We start from the raw sequence: 25,024 nt of genomic DNA, 5'->3' as shown, positions 1-25,024 counted from the left end.
CATCAAGTTTGAGCAAAGTGTAAATGTGTGACTATGACGTGTGGGTTAGTACTGCTTGTTTGGCCGTGACTCAGCAGGGAAGTGAATCCTGGCAAGCTGTTTGGATGGGAGTTTTGTGTTTCACATCTATTAATAGTTCTTTCTCTCTGGTTCGTTCTCTTCACCAGTTACCTTACAGCTTTCAACTGGTAAGCACTCTTAGTGTGGTTCTGTGGTACATCTGTTTAACAAGTCAGGGTGTTTTCTTCCTTTTTTTATTTTTCTGCTTAGTTTATGGCATGTTAAGTGTTTTTGGTTGATTGAAACATGGTTGGTGGTGGGTGTAAACTGGTATCATGTAAATTTAAAGAGCATGTGTAGTATGGAAAGAAGTTAAAGCATGTTTTTAACTATGTTTCCATTAGACAGAGCATATTAGAATGATTAGAATGTGCTTATGTGCTTATGCCTTTTTTCATCTGGGCTTTAGTTAATGGTTTAAGGAGACTCAATGGAAACAGTATTGTGATTGTGACTTTATTAATAAATATTATATAATCATGAACATAGAGTTGTGTATGAAGTTTACAAAAGTTTTGAAGTTGTCAAAGGAAAATCGACTTTCGATCCATTTACTAATATTCATTTAATATGTATTACTGTTATATTTTAAATTAATGTACTTTTTTTTATTTCTTTACTGTTGCACTTTTCTATACTTATTGTATTTATTACTTTACTATTACTTATTGTATATATACTTACTTGTATTTATGATATTTTCTTCTGTTTTTGTAGACTGTTCCTGGTTTTCATCCCAACATCATTCCTTCTAAAACACTGGCTATAAGAGCCAGATCTGATGGGCAAAGGACAAAGTTAAACACTTCAACTGAAAAAATATTACTTTGGATGCCACAAAGCGAAGGAGCTTTTTTATCGGACATTACAAATATGAAAATCAACAATAAATAGGAGTACAGCACTGTACAGAAGATCCTTACAGTGGAATTAACCACCGCGCTTTCAAGGGAAATTGTATATCAGAGGCTATTGTTGGATCTGAGAGGTTGCAGTCATGTCTCCGTTCCTGAGGATTGGTTTTTCGAGTTTTGAGATGGACCCTGGGCTTGCCTACCATGAAGAAGTACTCAATCCATACTGCGCTGTCTACATGAAAGAGGCTGTGGAGACTGGTAAGAAATACTTTTGCTTCAGATATATGAGGATGTTTTACTATGGAAGCATAAAAACCGTAGGTAGACAGCAGACACCATGGGGTAGTTTCTTCAATTATGGGCATTTTTAAAATTTTTATCATTCATAATTTTAAAAAGTGGCAAAAAGAAATAATAAACGTATGGTAAAAAGAGTATTTTAATGTGACTTTCATATAACGGAAAATATTTTAATTTATTGTTTTGCCACTTTTTCAAATGTCTAAATGTACAGATTTTAATTTTTTTTATTTTATCTTTGTTTTATCTATATTGTTTTTCCCTTGTCTCACTTTTAATTTTAAAATATAAAAATCTATCAATGTGAAATGCTTACAATATGAAAAACTATTAAAACAAATATAAATAATTAATTGTTTAAAACTATGATTATCTAAATAAATATATACCTTAATTCTAGAGTCATTGCTCCAAAAATATTTTAAAGTTACCATACTTAGTAATAATTAAATACGAATCATGTGATGTGCAAAGAAAATGAATAAAAAATAAGGTAAATATTTAAAAAAACTGAATATTTTTATTGTGTATCAAGCTGTAATTTTGGCAAATTATACTGTTAAGTCTGAAAATATATATTTTTTTATTGTATTAACGAATTATAAAATGCTATAATGCAAGACGAGCACTGTATTAAACAAAAACATTATGTGCAAAGAAAATGTTTAAAAATTAAGGTAAATATAATTTAGAAAGTGGAATTTTTTTATTGTGCATCAAGCTGTAATTTTGGCAAATTATGCTGTTAAGTCTGAAAATATTATTTTATTGTATTTATGTATAATAAAATGCCATAATACAAAACTTTATTTAAAAAACAAAAAAACATATTTCTACCACAAAATCAAGGCTGATTTTTTGATGTGATAGAAATGACATAATGGTTCGATAAAAAAATAAAATAAAATAAAAAATAAAATAAATTCCTGTGATGCATGTACATGTTAAAGTGTTAGATGTTAAATGTTAATGTTAATGTTAAAGAAACATTCGGAACTGTGAATATTTTTTTTTAATAAAGGTTGTTTACTAAAAGCTTACAAAGACAAAATTGCCCATAGTGGAAAAACACCCACAAGACCAACCTACTCAGTTTTGGTAGGTGAAAGTGTGTCTGGTCGAAGTTTGTAACACAGCTTGCCATTATAGAATGCTTGCTTAGTGTGTAAGTGTGAATTCTTGCCTTAAGGGAAATGTGTGTCATAAGTGTCATTGTCAGTAAAAAGGAGGTATCTGTTTCTTTCCTATTAAACTCACTCTTTAGGTTGTGATTCATACAGCACATATATGTCTATCGCACACACATCCCACAATTTGAAATAGGGTACTGAGTCATCAGACTGTTCAGCAAAAGAATTAGTTGGTAATGACAGACGGATACCAAACATGCAGCCAAAACTGTTTTCATAACATCTGATGGCATCTGAGAGCCAAATATGCAATTCAAAATGTTTTGAAGATGCTGTCAAGATGTTTTTATACATATTACTACAGGTATTGTATATTTGAAAGTCTACGAGTAGGGCTGTCAAACGATTAATCGCGATTAATCGTATGCAAAATAAAAAATTGTGTTTACCCTAATATATGTGTATGTACTGCGTATATTTATTATGTATATAGGTCAAAGACGTTAAGATGTCCACGTCAAAAGAAATTTACAAAAGCGATTTATGTCCACTGAAAGCATTTTAAATGTAAGTGTCTACTCTTAAGGTTTAAAATAAGTTTTTGGAGAATAAAATGTCAAAATTTGGTTAAAATATTGTTACATTGTCATTCAGTTTAACACAATATTTATGGGGGGAAAAAAAACACAACATGCTTATTCTAACTTGTATTAAAATATATAAAAGAATAAGGGAGCATATAAAATTTTATTGTGTTTTAAATGTATAAAAAATCTTATTGACAAATGGGCAAAGTCTACGACAGTGGCAAATTTTAAATATGTAGAATTACAACTAATTAGTATTTGGGGTGAAAGTAATTAGTTGTTTAATGTGTCATAAATTGATTTTTGTTGTAAATATGCCTGATAAGACTGTTACACTTTAGTGGGTGTCTTCTGTAAATTAGGGAAAAATGTAGGATATTTATTTTTTGCTCAGAAAAGCAAAAACAAAAGTGAAATTAAATTAAATGGAAAACTTTTTAATAATTTTCTGGGGAAAAAAACAACAATTTAAAGCAGTGTTACACTTTGTTTTTATGCTTAAACCCTTTTTCGTCTTTGACCCATTTATAAATAAACACAAATACATGTATATATTTAAAAATGTTATTTTATATACAAAATATTTATATGTACATGTAAATTCTATGCAAATAAATATAAATAAATAAATAAATAAATAAATATATATATATATCCATATATATGTACACATACACATAAATACATAAATATTTTTTAATTATACACGTATATATTTAGATAGCCTTTGAACATTATTTTCTAAGAAAATACAACAAATGTGAACAGTCATGTTTAATTTTTCCAAGTATCGTACATTTCCACTGGACTTTAGCACTATATTTTTCTGAAGCCACTGCAACTGGATAATAGATTCAGTGAGTTAAAAACTTAAGAACTGAATCAACCAGTTCATTTGAAAGACTTAAAGACCACTTCCAGAACAACAATTTACAGATTTACCATTTCATCTGATCTCATTTACACCCACGTTTTACCAGCTATGGACATCCGTGCAAGTAAATATATGGTGCATATTAAAAAAAATAAATAAATAAAAAAAAGTAGGTGAATTTAAATGCACTTTTGCAGAAATAGTTACTAATTTGATTCTTCTTGATTTGCTTTGAACGCTGGTGTTGTCTTACTCTCCCTGAACTCTGTGTATTCTGGCTCATGACATTTAGGGTATGTCGAAAACTCCAATCGCATTTTCTCCCTCAACTTAAAAATTTTCCTATTTCGCTGTTTTACCTTTTTGGTTAAGGGTGTTTGATGATCTTTGCATGTTCACGTTGCAAAGACTGGGTCGGTACTTCTGCAGTGATGTAGGATGATTTTTAAATGATTTTTGAAGTTGAGGGAGAAAATACGATTGGAGTTTTTCGACATACCCTAACTGTCTTGAACCAGTATACACAGAGTTCAGAGAGAGGAAGACAAGACGAATGTCTGAGATTAAAAAGTATTTAAATTGTATTTTTTAAATTAAAATAATCGTTTTGCTAGATAAGACCCTTCTTCCTCGGCTGGGATCATTTACAACCGCATTGGGATCGTTTGAAGCTGCGTTTAAACTGCATTTTGGTTCAAACACAGGGCACCATATCAGTCTATTATAAGGCGAAAAATCCTGAAATGTTGTCCTCAAACACAATTTCTTTACGACTGAAGAAAGAAAGTCATGAACATGTCCATAGCTGGTAAAACGTGGGTGTAGCTGAGATCAGATGAAATGATAAGCAGTTGTACACACATGCATATTACTCAAACATAGCCACTAAGCATTATTGAAGACACAAGGGTTTCCCAGCAACCCCTCTGGTTTCATTCTCTAGAATCAACCACAACCACACGTACCTGTCAAAATATGTGTCAAGTCATTCTCAAACACTTCTGAAACATCTTCACCATCAAGTACAAGTCATATGTATGACCAGTTTGTTACATTCAATCTGTTAAATGTCAAATTAGTGTTCGCAACTATAACAAGTGAAATATTTAACCAATAAATTAAATGTAGAGCTAAAATTGATTTTATCCATTGGAAATTTATTGGATTATAAAAAGTGCATGTTATGCACCAAAATAAAGCTGGTGGTTGGAGGGCAGGAGCTAAAAAGAAGAGGACTTGATGATGTCATCAAAAAGGAAAGTCGTTTTAAGACAAATGTGTTTTTCTGACATGCATCGTGCAGACCAGGAACATGCATTGAAAGAAAACAAACCTGATTTTAAATGTCATGTTGACTTAAGCTAAGGGAAAATGTTGACATTCTACCAAAATTGCACGGTTTCATTTGGTCCTATATTCGTTTTCCTGCAGTAAAGCTGTCAGATTACTATCAGACAGTAAAAGCATTGTGTCATTTCTCAAGTATTAGTTTCAGATCCGTTAAGCTGTAACACACATGAAGTGATTTACTTGTCCTGATACTTTTAAAGCTTATCCAGTCAAACTGTGAGTGGTCTGAAACTGATTTAGATTTGTTTTTGTATTATATCTTTGTGTGCATCTATAGAAAAGGGTCAGGTGTACAAACAGAAGCGGCCCACCATGTATCCCCCCCTGGAGCAGCACATTTGACGCTCACGTCCACAGAGGACGAGTAATGCATGTGGTGGTCAAGGACAAGACGGCTGAGCTAAAAACAGAGGCTACTGTTCAACTCGACACCCTCGCTTCACGCTGTAAGAAAGAGAATGGCAAACTGGAGATCTGGGTGAGAATTTGTGTGTGATCAAGCTTACAAAATCAAATTAAATCAAAGCAAAGTGGAAACAAATGCATTACCAGTGCTGACATACAGTCCATCCAATGACTTAGCTACAATCTTCGTTATTGTTGTTATTTAGTGGGGAAAAAATCAATTATGGTTAGATTACAACACTAAACTATTAAAAAATAATAATAATAAATTAATAAATAAAACTGAGCAAATGGATGTGTTATAAACGTTTCCAGTATATTTTCAATAATTTAATATGATTTATTTTTGTGTATTATAGGTGGAACTAAAGCCACAGGGTCGCTTACTTATGGAAGCACGCTATTTTTTGGAGAGGAGTGGTGAGTATTTCTCTAATTCAGTTCCAACAACCTCTCACACAATTATAGGCTATATTAATGTTAATATAGGCTATAACAGAGGTCCCCAGCCACTGGCCTGTGGAAGAATTTCTACCGGGTCGCGAGAACATTCTGGGGAAAATTGGTATAGATAGGATGTTCTGTTATTTATTGTGTGTAATTATTCTGTAGTTTCATTGTATGCGATTGATATGGAGTAACAATTTGATAATTTCATGTTAAATTAGTAAATAAAAAATTGCTCTGATCTGTCTGGCTTAGTAAAAAAACGAACAAAGTTTTCTAACGCTGCATTAACGGCGCATATTCTCTCAGAGATGACAAGAGATGAATTTACTTCAACATATGCCGATGACAGGTGTATAACTGTCTAAAATTAGAACCCCCACCCTGGTCCGCGAGAATATTTTCAAAACATAACCGGTCTGTGGAGAAAAAAAGGTTGGAGACCCCTGGCCTATAATGTTATTTCTATTATGCTGTCTTTATGATTTAATTGATCTCACTATGTAATGGGATCAGGGGTCATCATAAATAATTTTTTGGGTGTTTTTGTGTCGGTTCTTGTTTATACTTAGATGCTGCGGGTCACGGTGAAGGAGATGGAGAAACCGAACGGGAAAAAGAAGGGGTGTTCGCTCTGCATCACAGACGAGGAGCCATCAAACAGGCCAAAGTTCACGTGGTCAAATGTCACGAGTTTACCGCCACCTTTTTCCCTCAGCCGACATTCTGCTCAGTCTGCAAGGAGTTTGTCTGGTATTATGCACTCAAATATTCATATTTAAAACAACACTCTTACTAATAATTAAAAGCTATACAACTCTCTGTAGAGATAACATTAAAAAAAATAAATAAATAAAAAATAACACTATGGGGTGGAAGTTTATGGGTTAATAATATGGACTGCAATAAAACCATTGATTAATGTTTTTTTTTTTTTTTTTTAAGGAAGACTGACCAAAACAAAATACACTAATAAAGTGTGAACAATATAACTGATATTATGGTCTCCTTAAAACATCAAGAAATCATTGAATTAGGGTGGGCGATAAAACCAAAATGTTATATCACGATACGAGTAGTTTTATTTCACGGTAACGATATATCATGACATAATTTTTGTTTTAAATAAGGTGAAAATTGATACCATAGAAATAATCATTTTTGTCACCCGTGTATATGTATAGTGACAGGGTCGTAAAAATTCTGTCATAATCGATTATTATCGGTCCTTTTAATTTTCATATTTTAATTATATCACATTTAATTGCTTTTATTTTGTTCACATTTTCATTTTTAATCATGAACCTACGAAACGACAGCGCAGTGTTTACAAACAACAAAATACGCTAAAAAACTATTTCTCGATTTAATAGATACTCATTTTGATGGACCAATATCGATTCTTAAATCCCAATCGATCTTTTGGTTTATGCTGTTTTCAGATGATGGATTGACAGTACACATGCAGTGTGCCTTCTAATAAACAGCAAATATATATATATTCCTCAATATTAAAGTTAAAATTACAAAAGTGATTTAGTCAAGGGCAGTGAGAGATTTTCTCTCTTTTGTTTGTCTTTTGATGAACACGAATAACAAGCAGCAGGAATATTGGACTGCTATCTCTTTAAGAGCTCCCCGCATCCAATAGAGACAGAGTGACGCGTCATAATCCGAAAACCACGCCCACTGGAGGAAACCACGCCCACTGTCTCCACTGACTTTGTATTGCAGGAAGCTGCCTCCTTGTCATTTCTGACTTATAACAAAAAACAGAAAAATGTCTAAAAGCTGCTGTATGACAAGGTGTACAGTAAACAAGCTAAAAAAAAACTACATGTTATTGGTCAGTGCTCCTTTTTTATCTTAATTTTGTTGGAGAAATGATCCAACCTGACATCTACAACTATTTCTGTCCTTAAACTCTCATTTTTTGGGTTTTTTTTTTTAGCTTGTTTACTGGACACCTTGTCACACAGCAGCTTTTAGACATTGTTCTGTTTTTGTTGCAAGTCAGAAATGACAAGGAGGCAGCTTCCCGCAATATAAAGTCAATGGAGAGCGTTTGATTGTTATGACATGTGACAATGTTATTATGACATATAGATGTGTGACATATATATATATATGTATATATATTTTGTATATGTATATGCAACAAATAAGTATTGTACATTACATTACATGATACATTACAAATATTTTCTTTATGGTTTATTTTCCTACTTCAGGGGCCTGAATAAGCAGGGATATCAGTGTCGGCGTAAGTGATTTTTTTCATATCCTCATTGCTGTCACAGTTCCTAATACAGTTTCCATTGAATCAGTATCAGGACTCCTACTACACACTTCTCTATTTTTTTTCAGAGTGCAATGCCGCCATCCATAAAAAGTGTATTGACAAAGTCATCGCCAAATGCACAGGCTCAGCAGTAAACAGTAAAGAAACCATGGTAAATACACGGTTCTTTATCATCACCCTTTTATACAATAAGACCAGGCACACAAAGTTTTTTTTTTTTGTTACTTTACACTCACAAAAGGATTTTGGTGCCCTGATTTTACAATAAGTCAGAGACCTTTGGATATTTTATGCAACTGTAGGCTAATTATAGATTTCAAGAAAGCTTTAGTAATCTGCAGATGAATGCAACTATTAGAAATATTTCAGAAAATGAATCATCTTTTTGTCTCAGACTCCTTCCCCTTTCATTAATTGGTAGATGACACAATAGTTTTTCCATACTTTACTGAGTCACGCTGAAAATAACGAATGACGTTACAGACATTTTCCGTGTGTGTGTATATGTTCTACACTAAATGTGTGTGCATATGTGTGTTTCAGATCCATAAGGAACGCTTTAAGATTGACATGCCTCACAGGTTTAAAGTTTATAACTACATGAGCCCGACGTTCTGCGAGCACTGTGGAACCTTGTTGTGGGGTCTTGCTCGGCAAGGCCTTAAATGTGAAGGTGATTCATTACACAATCACATGCCAACTATGAATGTCAAAGGTTCTTTTTGTGAAAGGACCATTCTGTTTTTTTATTTTGAAAAGATGGTTTTTCCAAGTAAATGTCTATACTATTTAAGCTAAAAATGTGTTTAAATAAATGTAATTATTAAATGAAATATATTACTTAATATTACAAGGACACAAATGTCATCTGTTTTGCAGAATAACCCCTAAACATTCATAAGACCTGTTTTATTTGAAGCATTTGCATACAATATGGCAAATTCAGTTACATTTAGTTAACTTTATTTTAAAGTCCATTTCTCACTATTAACAAACCATTAACTATGGCTTTTGCCTCAAACTCATAATTTGCTGCTTATTAATAGTTAGTAAGGTAGTTCTTAAGTTCAGGTATTGGGTAGGATTAGGAATGTAGAATATTGTCATGCAAAATATGTGCTTTATAAGTACTAATAAACAGCCAATATGTTAATAATAGGCTTGCTAATAAGTAGCTAGTTAAAAGAAAAGTTCACTTCCTGAACAAAAATTTACAGATAATGTACTCACCCCCTTGTCATCCAAGATGTTCATGTCTTTCTTTCTTCAGTCGTAAAGAAATTATGTTTTTTAAGGAAAACATTTCAGCATTTTTGTCCATATAATGGACTAATATAGTGCCCCGAGTTTAAACTTCCAAAATGCAGTTTAAATGCGGCTTCAAACGATCCCAATTGCAGTTGTAAACAATCCCAGCCAAGGAAGAAGGGTCTTATGTAGCGAAACGATCGGTTATTTTCATTTTTAAAAAATACAATTTAAACTTTTTAATCACAAATGCTCGTCTTGCCTTGCTTTCCCTGAACTGAACAGTTAGGGTATTTGGAAAACTCCAATCGTATTTTCTCCCTCAACTTCAAAAATCATTTCAAAATCATCCTACATCACTGCAGAAGTACCGACCCAGTCTTTGCAAGGTGAAAATTCAAAGAAGATCAAACACCCTTAGCAAAAAAGGTAAAACAGCGATATAGGACGATTTTGAAGTTGAGGGAGAACATGAGATGAGAGTTTTTCGACATACCCTAACTGTCATGAACCGGAACAAAAACAGTTCAGGCAGAGCAAGATAAGACGAGCGTTTGACATTAAAAAGTATATAAATTGTATTATTTTTATGAAAATAACCAATTGTTTCGCTAGATAAGACCCTTCTTTCTCGGCTGGGATCATTTACAACTGCATTTGGGATCGTTTGGAGCTGCATTTAAACTGCATTTTGGAAGTTCAAAATCGGGGCACCATAGAAGTCCACTATATGGAGAAAAATGCTGAAATGTTTTCCTCAAAAAACAATTTCTTTACAACTGAAGAAAGACAGACATGAACATCTTGGATGACAAGGGGAGAGTACATTATCTGTAAATTGTTGTTCTGAAAGTGGACTTCTCCTTCAATAGTGAGAATTGTTCTCTATACTAAAGTGTTACCAAAACCACTAATGTAATGCAAAGTAAATCCAATGCAGAGTAAATGAGTAAAACTTGAAAATCAAGATTCTGAAATCCAGTTTTTGTATAATCATGTTTTATATGATTTCACTTGTCAGAATGTTAGACTTGCATTTCAGATTAATGTTTTGGGTATTTTCTCTTATTCCAGAGTGTGGCATGAACGTTCACCATAAATGTCAAAGGAAAGTAGCAAACCTTTGTGGTGTCAACCAGAAACTAATGGCAGAGGCCCTGGCTATGATTGAGACCACTCAACAGGTTGGAAGACACACATTATGAACCACAGATGTCATGCAGTCTGACACGGGCATTAAATGAACATCACACCATTTACTGCTTTTTGGTGCATTTTAGTGCATAAAATACAGGCATTTCGATAGGAACCCACATGTTTGGGAAATTTGAGTGAGGGCAAAATATTTTCTCAGACAGCTTTTGCAAAGGATTCAAGTTGTTCTATGTTAACATTTTGACTAATGTGACCACACGTTTAGTTATCTTATATAGCTACAGTTTGAATTTAAGTAAAACTCCACATGTAAACAGCAAGCTACCTAATACCACATCCCTTATGAAAAGAAGAAGTTCAGTTCAAGAACAAAAATTCACAGAGAATGTACTCACCCCCTTGTCACCCAAGATGTATTTTTCTTTCTTTCTACAGTCGTTAATAAATTATGATTCTTAAGGAAAACAATTCAGGAATTATCTCCATATAGTGGACTTCAATGGTGCCCCCAAGTTTGAAATTCTAAAATGCAGTTTAAATGCAACTTCAAATGGCTCTAAACGATCCCAGCCAAAGAAGAAGGGTCTTATCTAGCAAAACAATCTGTCATTTTTGAAGCAAATTGACAATTTATATATTTTTTAACCTTAACTTCTCGTCTTGTCTAGGTTTGGGTGAACTTCCCATCTCGTTTTCTTCCCAAACTTCAAAATCGTCCTACATCGCTACAAAAGTACTGACCCAGTGTTTACAAAGTGAACATGCAAAGAAGAACAAACGCCTTTACAAAAAAAGGTAAAACAGCGATGTAGGACAATTTTGATGTTGAAGAAGAAAACGAGACGGGAGTTTTTCGATACACCCTTACTGTATTAACCCAGATTACACAGACTATGCATGCTCATCACAGAGACGAGCATTTGAGGTTAAAAAGTATAAAAATTATCAATTTTGTTTTGAAAATGACTGACCGTTTTGCTAGATAAGACCCTTCTTCCTCGGCTGGGATCGTTTAGAGCCCTTTGAAGCTGAATATAAACTACATTTTGGAAGTTCAAACTTGGGGGCACCATTGAAGTACACCGTATGGAGAGAAATCCTGAAATGTTTTCCCTCAAGAAACATAATTTCTTTACAACTCAAGAAAGAAAGACTAGGCAGCGAGTAAATTTTTGTTCTGGAAGTAAACTTTTCCTTTAACCATGGTTTTACTACAAATAAAACCAAAAAACGATGGTTACTATATTTAAACCATGGTAACTACAAATTAACCATGGGTTTGGTATTCTAACCCTAGTTTAACCATGGTATTTGTAGTAAAACTGTGGTTTTACAAATGGTAATCAATACGGCAAAAAAACATTGGCGTAAAAAAAAACACTATAATTTACTATAATAAAACCATGGTTAATTTTCTTAAGGCATGGGTTTAAGGGCACAAACATTTAAATGTAACTATCGCCCCCTGGAGTAGTGGAGTTGGTTACTATTTCTTTAACAACCCACTCACAGTACAATAACAGTGCAACAGACTCAAGTCATGCACAGTTTATTCCAAAGGAGTTATTATTAATGTTATTAGCACGTTGCTAAGCTAACAATGTCATGTATGTTCTAATAAGCATACAAAATAAATACCACACTAATATTGGTTAAAATATACCATTTTAAATAGGATACTAACTTTAGGTATGAAAAACGGCAGTAATGTACAACAGGACCACATGCTACATATGGTCAACACACTCAACGTATTATACATGAACACGTGTTCACATAGTACACGTCATGAATAACCTACATTATTGTGCAGTGCAGGTTGTTTGATCTGATCTGATGTGTGTGCATTTCTTTCTACAGCAGGCTCGCAGCTCTCGGGATACTGAGACTGTTGGTCGAGAGGGTCCAGTGGGCGCAAGTCAAGCAGAGGTCACTAGAGAGCCTTCAGGCCGCTTACCAATTTCACCCCTCACGCCTGCACCACCTCTACCACGCAAAGGTAAATATACACTGGAGGAACCTTTTCATAGTTTCTACAAGTACTGGTGGAAGTACCCACTTTATGGTGCGTTTGCACCACAGGAACTAGTAACATATTTAGTTCTAGGAACTCATCTGGCATAACTAAATTAGCTCCTATTTCAGAGTAGGGTCTAAAATAGTTCTACAGGAACTACCGGTGACGTAAATGTATGCTGATTGGCCAAACGCATACCTAACAGCGGCAACCTGGCAAAAGCCATTTAAAAATACTTACTCTATGAACATGGAAAATAGCTGAGATTCTTTTCTCAGCCTCAATGATATGCAACACTGCAAGTTGTCGTAGGAGATTTAGTCAGATTTTCATGCTCTTTCAATCATGTAAACTGTGTATATAGATAACAATAAAATTCTTCTTTTATTGTTTATTGGCGAATAAAGACATCGCTGTTGGCTGCTTTAGAATTCCTGCTGTCGGTGCAAATGCAACCAGGAAAACGGCCCGAGGGGAAAATTGGTTGTCTAGGAATCCTCATGCAGTCTAATTCCTAGAACTATGCAGTGCAAAAGCTGTTTAACTTATGTGACCCTGGACTACAAAACCAATCATAAGTAGCGCGGGTGTATAGGGGATAGGGGCGTGACGTTCCGCTCTAGTGCCGCGGTGGCTGATGGGAAAAATCGCCATATTGTGAGGCCACTTGTTGTGAAGCGGCGATTAAGTTTTAGTCATGGGAAGAACTTGTCGCATTGTTGGATGTAATGTCCGTTTGCATGATCGACGGTAAAAAACAGACAACAGACTTTCTTTTTATTGTTTTTCGGCCTGAAAACAGAATGAAGGGAGTCATGTGTCCGATGTATCCAAGCGGACTGGTCGGGCGCCGCTACTAAAGCCACGAGCGCTATTATCATCAGTTGTCAAAAGAGAACACGTTATTGGTTTCAGTTTTGTCATATACTAATATGCATGTTGAAGCCAAGTAATATTGTTTGTGTGCACTGTATAACAAGGCATAATAAGGGAGCGTGATTGTTTTGCACACAGTATTAAACATTCCTGAAACTTCCGCCATCACAACGATATGAATAATAAAGAAAATTAAACTAATCAGTTACTTGCACAGTTACATTTGCAGAAAGCACATACTTTGTGTTCATATGGTCAAATGAGCCTAAAATGCAAAATAATAAGCCTGATTAGTGATTAAAAAGCATAAACATAACATTTGTAAAGTTGCACTCACAGTTGTGAAAATGACAAAATAGCATATTTGTTCAATACAGTTTTATTTATCATATGTTCTTATATTTAATGTTAAATTTTTTTTTTTTAATGTTGTGTTCTTATAAAGCCATAGTCACATTTTAAAAGTTTTGTAGAGTTCATTTTAACAATATCCTGATATTTAATCAGAAGTGCAATTTAATTTTCTGGAGTGCATGATCTCAAAATGTTTATTGTTGTATACCTTTTAAAATAACACTTTATATGAACTATATTCAGATTGAAATATTATAGCTGGACCTTAAAGTTAACAAAAGTAGTAAAGAAAAGAAAAGAAAAAAAACTGGGTATGTAAATTTCCACTTTACCTGAATTCACCCTAATCCTACTGTTTATTGGTATTTTTCATTGTGTGATTTTTGTTGAATTGTATAAACATCCTCAAACATCACTGTAATTATCAATTAAGATGTTAATCCCACAACGATTAAAAAACAAAAACATATTGTCCCCGTTTTTTAATTCGTATATAATCACAAGTGTGATTTAAGTGATATTTTGACCACTGAACTAGGAATTGTCTCCGGTTTTCATTTCAGAAATATGGTCACCTTAATATTTTCACTCGGCGCTTTGTAGGCTTCCAAGTCATGGACCCAGTCATTTGTGATCTGAACGTGGGCTTCCATAGATTCAAAATTACGAAACAGAGCCTCGGTATAAGCACTCACACCACAGACTAAACATACAAAAATATCTGGAAATGTCGTCCGGTAGAAGTTTGTCTCCCACTCTAGAAATTACCAGAAAGGAACTAGGTAGTGATCGAAAGGAAGTAGACACTGAACTGGCTTCAAAGCTTAAATAACAGTAGATTCCAGTGGAGTTTGACATTAGCATGTTGCAAAGCTAACAACGTCATAAGCACAAAAATACATTCTATTTTAATTAGACGGAACTATTTTCTATCTGCATTTTACAGCATCGGATATGCATTCTGTAACATCCTCTGACATAATCCACCATAACTGAGAATCCAGGACTTATTTTATAAATATATGCGAGATACAGCCTTATTATTTGGCCAGAATAACCTATGAAGTATAATTTTACTGTCTACCATTTGGAACAGACTTCGCATCCTAATTTTTGGGGGTTTTTTTAGGTTTTGGATTGATTGGTTGATTAATTCTGTCCTGTTCGGTCCATTTATGTCCAACTGTTCTTGGTTCTTCCCTACAGAGCATCAGGGTATTTCATGGGACTCTCCGGCTGAGGGCCGCAGGCCAAGCCTTGAACAGTCTGAGCCACTGTACGCCACCCCACGCAAAGAGCACCACAAATTCAACCTAGAAAATTTTACTCTGCATAAGATGCTGGGCAAGGGAAGCTTCGGAAAGGTAAGAATAGCACATTCAACTCAAAGCAGTTAATTTCTATTTAAACTACAGTATATACTTACTTTTGAAAGGACTGGCCTAGAAACAAGGCATCCTTTGATTGCGTGAGTCAAGCCGATATAATTAACAAATCTTCAATGAATAACCATTGAATCCTACTGTGAGGATGCCAAACAGGAAAATCAAACAGAATCTTGGCAAAATTTTGCTGTATTGAATCCTGGGTGTACCTGGCCAATTTGGATACACATTTTTAATAAAATCATTGGTCTGCTACACACACAGATTTTTAAAGGAACACTCCACTTTTTGGAAAATAGACTCATTTCCAACTCCCCTCGAGTTAAACAGTTGAGTTTTACCGTTTTTTTGAATCCATTCAGCCGATCTCCGAGACTGGCGTTTAGCACAGCTTAGCATAGATCGTTGAATCCGATTAGAACGTTAGCATCTTGCTCAAAAATAACCAAAGAGTTTCAATATTTTTCCTATTTAAAACTGGACGAAAAATGAGAAGTTGTGATTTTCTAGGTCGATATGGCTAGGAACTATACTCTTATTTCGGCGTAACAATCAAGGAATTTAGAGTATATGTCCTAGCCATATCAGCCTAGAAAACTGCAACTTTTCATTTTCCGTCAGCCTTAGTAAACGATGTAACTACAGAAGAGTCAAGTTTTAAAATAAGAAAAATATCGTCATTATATATGGTCATTTTTGAGCGAGATGCTATCCGTCTAATCAGATTCAATTATCTATGCTAAGTCATGCTAAAAGTGTCACCGCCAGAGCTGGAGATCGGCTGAATGGATTCGAAAACGGTAAAACTCAACTGTTTAACTCTTGGTGAGTTGGACAGTAAGCCTATTTTTTAAAAAAAGTGGAGTGCTCCTTTAAATTCATGTTATTTGTTCCTTGAAGTCAGTTCATTTGGTGGCTATTTTGGTAACTTTCATGGACAGCTGCTATACTATATCTGGCATAACTGAATTAGGCAAACAGCCTATTGGACTGCATTTTGGAACTTGCATATTGCATATGTATTTGTAGGTATTCCTGGCTGAGCTGAAAGGCACAGGGCAGTTTTTTGCAGTAAAGGCCTTGAAAAAGGATGTGGTTCTGATGGATGATGATGTTGAGTGCACTATGGTGGAGAGGCGAGTACTCTCTTTGGCCTGGGAACACCCCTTCCTCACACACCTCTACTGCACCTTCCAGACCAAGGTAATACACACCGGCACATTTAGGACTGGGCAGTATGACATATAGAAATGTGTCAACCAGTAAAGATTTTGCTATATATTTCAAATGTTTATGGTTTTTACAATACGGTTATGTTTATATATTTTTTTAATTAGTTTGAAGTTTTTACAATGGTCACCAATAAGAAAGGGTACCCTGGGTATTAAGACTTGTATGGCTTAATATAACATAAACGTTGATGTCTCTTACTGAAATATGTATTATTTCATTATTCCATTTATATATTATTTCCATTATTTCGATGATGTCAAATGGTTGCACTTGGTGAGCTACTGGCACTACCTGTTGCTATTTTTTATGGCAACACAACCCAGAAAATAAAACACTGATACGATGACCACAGCTACTGAAAGAGCTTAAAAGTTGCGATGGATAAGCGTAAACTTAAACCAAATGCCATACCATCGATTTTTCACAAGGAGTCTAAACACCCTCGGATATCATGTGAAATCCATGCTGAGAAACACCTTTAGTGGCTTCGGCGTCATGACAAGCATTGACATGTTTATATCCTGGCATCTAGTGTTTCTTGTCTCTGCCGTTTGTAAGCTCTTTCAGTAGCTGTGGTCTACTAAAAGCCTCAAAGGCATCAGGGCTAAAGTGGAGAGAACAAAGACGCAGGTCTTTAGACAGTTTTACTGTTCCACAGGCATCTTCCCATTCTTTTCTCCTCTACTTATCATTAGGAAAGCAGTGAAGACCTGCATCGCTTCTCTTATTGCTCTTCAACTGAAAATTACAACCAAAAGCCACACAATGTAGAGTTCTGTTGCGGTAAAAAGCTGGCAGCGCAAGTAGCTCACCAAGTGCAACCATTTCACATCATAAATAATGGCACGCCCATAGTTAAAAATATGTATAAAACCATGTGGATTTTTAAAATAACAAATCTTTTATGGGTTTTCCACTACATATTTCAGTAAAATACATCATTTGTTATATTAAACCATACAAATCTTAATGCATGGGGTTCCCTTTAAAGGAGAAGTCCACTTTCAAAAAAACAAGAAGTGGACTTCTCCTTTAAGGTCCTATACTTTATATTTTATTTGGAATTAATAAATATATAGAGAATAAAAAAAACTTTTTTTCAAGGCCTATAAATTTAAGTAATGGCCCTGAAATATTACAATATAGGATTTTGGTCATTCCGCCCACCCCATGACACACATTGAGTCACTCTTGCATACTGAATTGATGTGGTTTTGTTTGACCCTCTGAACTGATCTGTTTCCGTATTGGTCTCGATAGGAAAATCTCTTCTTCGTGATGGAGTACTTAAATGGGGGCGACTTAATGTTCCACATCCAGACCTGCCACAGATTTGACCTTCCACGGTCCACGTGAGACTCATATGCAGCCCCCACAAACACATTTTAAAAGCCGAGACTCTGCCTACTCTTCTTTTCTCTGTTTTTGCACTCTTACACCACCTCTCCTCTCTCTTTCTCTCTGTCGATAGGTTCTACGGGGCCGAGATCGTTTGTGGGCTGCAGTTTCTACATTCTAAAGGCATTGTGTACAGGTATACACTACTGTGGAAACTATATTACATAAAATATGAACTGAGATGGCGCTGACAGACAGATATTTTAATATAGTATTATGCCTCCACAGAGACCTTAAGCTAGATAACATTTTGCTAGACATCGATGGTCACATCAAGATTGCAGATTTTGGCATGTGTAAAGAGAACATGTTTGGAGAAGCCAGAACATGCACCTTCTGTGGAACACCAGACTACATCGCTCCTGAGGTGACCACTTTTACTAAAGTCACATACAGTTGAAGTCAAAAGTTTACATACACCTTGCAGAATCTGTTAATTATTTTATCAAAATAAGAAGAATCATACAAAATGCATTTTTTTTTTTTGGCACTGACCTAAGATATTTTACATAAAAGATGTTTACATAAAGTCCACAAGAGAAAATAATAGTAACATTTATCAAAATTACCCCATTCAGAAGTTTACATAAACTTGATTCTTAATATTGTGTTGTTACCTGAATGATCATGATCATGTTCACGAGTACCTTGTTTGTCCTGAACTCTTTGGTTTTTGCAGCATTTTGTGTATTTGAACCCTTTCCAACAATGACTGTATGATTTTGAGATCCATCTTTTCACATTGAGGAAAACTGAGAGACTCATATGCAACTATTACAAAAGGTTCAAGCGCTCACTGATGCTTCAGAAGGAAAGATGATGCATTAAGATCCAGGGGGTGAAAACTTTTGGAATTTAAAGATCAGGGTAAATTTAACTTATTTTGTCTTTTAAGGAGCATGTGTTGTAGCTTCTGATGGGCAGTACTAAATGAAGAAAATATGATATTTAGGCAAAATAAGAAAAATGTACACATCTTCATTCTGTTCAAAAGTTTACACACCTGGCTCTTAGCGCATCGCGTTTCCTTCTGTAGCATCAGTGAGCGTTTGAACCTTCTATAATAGGTTCTTCTGTAATTGCATACGAGTCCCTCAGTTGTCCTCAGTGTGAAAAGATGGATCTCAAAATCATACAGTCATTGTTGGAAAGGGTTCAAAGAACTTGTGGGACCTGAAGGATTTTTCTAAAGAACAGCAGGCAGTTTAACTGTTCAGGACAAACAAGGGACTCATGAACAACTATCACTTAAAAAAAACACAGTATTAAGAATGAAGTGTACATAAACTTTTGAAAAGGGTCATTTTTATAAATTCAACTATTATTTTCTCTTGTTGTGGACTATATGTAAATGTCTTTTATGTGAATTTTGCATAACATGCATTTTGTATTATCTTATTTTGCAGATTCTGCAAGGTGTATGTAAACTTTTGACTTCAACTGTATATTATTTTTAATTGTTTACATGTAAAAATTATTGCACAAAATGTAATAATATTAAATAAAGTATATAAATGAATACAAATGTACACTGTATGTTGTTTCACAGATTCTGCTTGGGCAGAAATATGGGACTTCTGTAGACTGGTGGTCATTTGGTGTCCTCCTTTATGAGATGCTGATTGGCCAATCCCCATTTCATGGCCATGATGAGGAAGAGCTGTTTCAGTCAATTCGCACAGATGACCCGTGCTATCCACGCTGGTTAACTAGAGATGCACGGGACATTCTTGTTAAGGTACGTTGGAGTTAACGTCAAATAAAAGAATGATTTGTTCCGATTTGTGGGTCTCAGTTTGTCATAAACTACAACTGGGTTTTCTGAATGTTACAGCTATTTGTCCGGGAACCAGAGCGAAGACTGGGTGTGAAAGGAAATATACGACACCATCCGTTCTTCAGAGACACAGACTGGATAGCACTAGAAAAACGACAGGTCGAGCCACCCTTCAAGCCCACTGTGGTAAGTTCATTATTGCTGTAAAAGACTCTTGTTCCATTCCAAAACCTAACAAGCTGCCTACCTAGATAACATTTTATTTTTGGTTTTGGCAGCTTGAATGCAAGGAATGTATACAATATTGAACTTGAAAAACTAAACATTTATAGTTCACTAAGATAAAAACTGTTCAGTGCTGTAGCGTTATATAGTAGTGTTGTGTTTTTAGCTTAGCAACATGCTAACATTAAGTATGCTTTTAATATGATAAAGATGCTAAAGACCACTTCAAATCAGTAACTTCTGAAGATCCGTTTGTTTAATTAAGATGGTAAATAAGCAGGCAGCTGCGTATGTAAACAGTAAACGGCAAGGCAGCAGCTCACTAAGTTTTGGAACAGAGTTTACAGCTGAGGTCAAAAGTTTACATCCCCCTTTCTGAATCATTCAAAATGTTAATTATTTTACCAACATACAAAATGCATGTTGTTTATTTAGTACTGACCTGAATAAGATGTTCACATAAAATACGTTTACATATAATCCACAAGAGAAAATAATAGCTGAGTTTATAAAAATCACCCGGGTCATAAGTTTACATCCCCTTGATTCTTAATACTGTGTTGTTGCCTGATCCACTGTTTTTTTTGTCCTGAACAATTAAACTGGCCGCTATTCTTCAGAAAAACCCTTCAGCTCACACAAATTCTTTGGGTTTTCAGCATTTTTGTGTATATGAACCCTTTCCAATAATGACTGTATAATTTTGAGATCCATCTTTTCACACTGAGGACAACTAAGGGACTCGTATGCAACTATTACTGAAGGTTCAAACACTCACTGATGCTTCAGAAGGAAAAACCATACATTAGGTGCTGGGGGGTGAAAACTTTTGAACAGAATGGAGATGTGAAGGCTACAACAGGGCTAAAGGCACCCACTAAGAGAAAAAATGTGCTTTTTACTGTGCCTGAAGAATATGATTGCAGAAAAATACATACGTTTGTATCGAACATTTATCGAGCAACATATTTTGTGTGAAAATAAATCCTACAAGTTGTTTATTTTGTTAAAAAAATCTCATAAATGTATGAGGTGGCAAGGGGGGCCTTTTACCCCACACATGGGGTGAAAGGCCCACCAGCATGGGGTAAAAGGCACACAGTATTGATACAAATACTTTTTTTTGTTTGTTTGTTTAAGTTAATACTTGCTCAAAACAATCACTTTAGCAAAGTCTGTACTATTTTCTGCTCATTTTGATAAAATAATTATTTTTTGTTCAATAAACATACTGTCATTAAAATATGTTAAAGCATCGAAGGAGATCCCATAATAATTTAATCTAGATTTACAGTAGCAGCAACAAATGATATTTTATTATATGACATGATTAATAGCATGTTTTTAAAATGATGGTTTCATTCTAAACATGGTGATGATCTCTAAGATGAACACCCAACATAATATATGATATTTACCATCATGTCGACAAATGGATAAGTCAGCCTTCTATTAATTATCTTGTTAATATTGTGCCTTTTAGCCCCAACAGCAGGGGCGCTTTTTACCCCAAATACCGTATATTTACATATTCTTTTGTTATTTAAAAACTGCTGTTTTAATTATCTTAGACAATACTAAAAATCATTAAGAAGTCATTTGTCTCAAGATATATTTTATAATTTTAGCGATTCTCATTTGTTACTTAAGTCTACAACATTTTTAAAAACATCAAATATTAGATCAAGTAAGCACAGAACTGACTTTGCAACCTGCGATCACGTCAGGGATCAACCAATATCGGATGTGTATGTTGAAAAACGGATGTTTTGGAATGTGCTACGCCACGTTTTTCTGCAATCTAGTGGCAATCTAGGCGCCTTTAGCCCCGTCGTACCCTACATTTTTATTATTTTGCCTAAGTGTCATATTTTTCATTCAGCACTGCCCTTCAGAGGTTACAGAAGATAGTTACATGTTTCCCAGAAAAAAATAAGTTAAATTTACCCTGATCTTCAAATTCAAAAAGTTTTCACCCCCTGCTCTTAATGCATGGAACGTTTGAACCTTGAGTCCTTCAGATGTCCTCAGTATGAAAAGACGCATCTCAAAATCATTGTTGGAAAGGGTTCAAATACACACACACAAAAAAAAAAAAAAAAATTGTGGGACCTGAAGATTTTTTCTGAACAGCTATCACTAAAAAACACACACACAGCTGTGGATCATTCAGGTAACAACACAGTATTAAGAATCAAGGGGATGTAAACTTTTGAACCGGGTCATTTTATAAATTCAACTATTATTTTCTTTCATGGGCCATGCGTAAACATCTTTTATGTGAACTATCTTATTCAGGTCAGTACTAAATAATAACATGAACTTTGTATCCCTCTTATTTTGGTCAATGTCGCCATTTTTAATGATTCTGAAAGGGGGATGTAAACTTTTGACCTCAACGGTATCCGTGACTGACACACTAACTTTCTTTTTACAGAAATCAGCAAATGACTGTAGTAACTTCGATAAGGAGTTCATAAACGAGAAGCCTCGACTTTCCGTCACAGACCGTATAATCATCAACAGCGTGGACCAGACCATGTTCAACAACTTCTCCTTCATCAACCCCGCCATGGCCCGTCTCAAGAACCCCTGACTCACAAACAAACAAGACATTTGTGCAAATACTGTGAAAACGTCCAAACCAAAAGACAAACACTCACCTAAACATCATATCAGCCTCTAGTCAACCTCATTTAATGCTACGGTCAGTCAATAAGTCAAATGATATTATAGAAGGTGTATATTTTTATTATTATATTATCCTTGCCTTTTAGTGAGGTGCAAACGATAAACGTGTTGGTTCTGGGGACTTAAAAACTAAACAAGAAGGTAATATTGAGCAACATACGTTGTAAAGACAGTATTGCCTACTTCTATTTTGCTCTGCCATTGAAAATAATTCCAAACAAACTTCCAACAGAAGCAAAAACAAACTGTTTTGAACGAGTTGAAGTGAATAAGGCAATCTGTCGCCTCCTACTGGTTAAAAGATATTATCCTACAGAAAAATCTCCACCACTACTGTTTAAAAAGTACAGAAATGTGTTACTGGAATGACTGGAGTATCTACAGTGCGTTAAAAATGGAAACGGGGAAATGTGGACATTATTAAATGTCCCAGTTAAAGATTGAAATTATTAAAAGATTAATTCACAAGCTAGTTTGGGGGAAATATATGTTTTTGACAATGGCAATGAATTTGACATTTGAATTTGAGCTTAATGTACATCTCATATTGTGATGGTTTTTATGCTATTGTTTGAAACTAATATCATATCAAGATACTTGTGTTTTGTTGTGCATCATGAAAGTTGTTACAGAAGATGAATTTATGTTTTATTAGAATGCATATGCTGTGATGTCCATATCTTTAATAATGATTTGTATTATTATGTGTTCCAGTCTGACTTCTAAAGGCCTTGTGTGTATAGTGGAAAAATGTCACAGAGTGTAGCAAATTGTAAGTTACCGCTTAGTTAGGATCAGTTATGTTCTTTGGATTGTACAAAGTTATATATGAATTCTAGGAAATTAATATGTGGTGCACAAGAACTAAATATATTTGGGGAAAAGTTCTTTCTTACAAATTCATGTTTTCTGTATAGTCAGCATTATGATTTATTTTGAGACATCTTAAAATTATTTCCTATGTGTGATCCCTTGTCATTTTATTAAATGTATGGTTATTTTACAGTGCATGAAAAATTAAAACCTTATTGATTAATAAATTAAACTGTGATTCAACAAAGCCATAAACATCAAAGAGAAGCGTATTTGTTCTTAAGTAACATATTTTGGAACAATATCCAACAATACACTGTTAAAAAAAAAAAAAAAAGTTGTTTCAACTTAAATTTAGTTTAGTCAACTTAAAATTTTAAGTTACTTAATGTTAACTAAAGTGACAACTGAAATATTTTAGTTGACTAAACTAAAAATTCTAAATCAAAACTATCGTTTTTCTTTAATGCCAAAAATCATTGGGATATTAAGTAAAGATCATGTTCCACTAAGATATTTTGTACATTTCCTACCGTGAATATATCAAAACTTATTTTTGGATGAGTAATACGCATTGCTACAGTCATTTGGACAACTTTAAAGGAGGTTTTCTCAGTATTTTTTGATTGACATTTGTTGAGTGGGGTCTTTAGGACAAATTTAATCAATGACTTCTGTTACAACCCGTCATACTGAATGTATGGTAGAATGGTTTCATTGTGTTTTTTGCTCACGTCTACAAAAACAATGGATATTGGAAGACATTAAATTATGCATAATCAGAGCTGGGTAGTAACAGATTACATGTAATCTGAATTACATAATTAGTTTCGAAAAAATAAGTAATCATAATTAGAGTATATTACATTTTAATGCTCATAATTATTTACAATTCCTTTTAGTGAATTACATGATTACATATTGTTCATACAATGGCAGTAAATCATTCAGACTTTGATTCTCCCTCATTTTTCTCTCTCTCTCTTTGAAGTTTTCCTTTCTAAACGTTCTACTTTATGTCATAACATTTAGCTGCGACTACATTCACATTACAGAATGCTCATGAAAATAAATTTGCAAACCATGCTTTTGAATTTAGGTGAAAAAAAGCACATCTAGACCATTTATAAAACAAATAACTATGCAAGTTACTAAACACCGCTGACGTATAGCTGCTATGATTCAATTTATGATTATTAAATTAATTACTTGTTAGTTTTTTTTTTTTTTTTTTAAATCAACCGACAGCTGTTCTTACATTAAGCCCAGTTTTAAATCCTGGTTTTATGCAATGTTTAATGCATTTTATGTTGTTGACATCAAGAAATGGAATCTATTTTGTTTCTTTCTGCTTTTCCCTGATACCACATGTACATCACAGAGACATCTATTTGACATCTGCATTTGCATCTGCAAGATATATAGATTTTTTTTAGAATGTTTGCTCATCTGATGTCAAATAGACGTCTTTAAGATGTTTATGATTTAGAATTTATGTAAAACTGATGTCTTACAGGAATCTGTCAGAGGTTTGTACACA

General features: G+C 34.3%; 1 protein-coding gene and 1 long non-coding RNA gene across 2 annotated transcripts in view; one reads left to right on the top strand and one right to left on the bottom strand.

The window, feature by feature from the left end:
• Positions 1-25,024, bottom strand: part of LOC127163932 (uncharacterized) — a 76,273-nt gene that overhangs the window by 43,865 nt on the left and 7,384 nt on the right. The gene's annotated exons all lie outside the window — the stretch shown is intronic.
• On the top strand, positions 235-23,727 carry prkcq (protein kinase C, theta). The gene is given in 19 exon segments (XM_051107439.1): positions 235-316; positions 778-1,175; positions 5,436-5,476; positions 5,478-5,636; positions 5,923-5,983; positions 6,583-6,763; positions 8,242-8,273; positions 8,378-8,463; positions 8,856-8,985; positions 10,635-10,744; positions 12,576-12,714; positions 15,169-15,326; positions 16,377-16,550; positions 17,841-17,932; positions 18,052-18,114; positions 18,207-18,345; positions 19,528-19,716; positions 19,813-19,941; positions 22,418-23,727. Coding segments are annotated over 18 exon segments (2,160 nt in total). The 5' UTR covers positions 235-316; positions 778-1,057; the 3' UTR covers positions 22,577-23,727.

The sequence above is a fragment of the Labeo rohita genome, chromosome 4 (genome assembly GCF_022985175.1).
Source record: "Labeo rohita strain BAU-BD-2019 chromosome 4, IGBB_LRoh.1.0, whole genome shotgun sequence".
In the NCBI taxonomy this organism is placed as follows: Eukaryota; Metazoa; Chordata; class Actinopteri; order Cypriniformes; family Cyprinidae; genus Labeo; species Labeo rohita.
The sequence above is the reverse complement of the archived record's forward strand: the minus strand, read 5'-3'. Positions and strand labels throughout refer to the sequence as shown.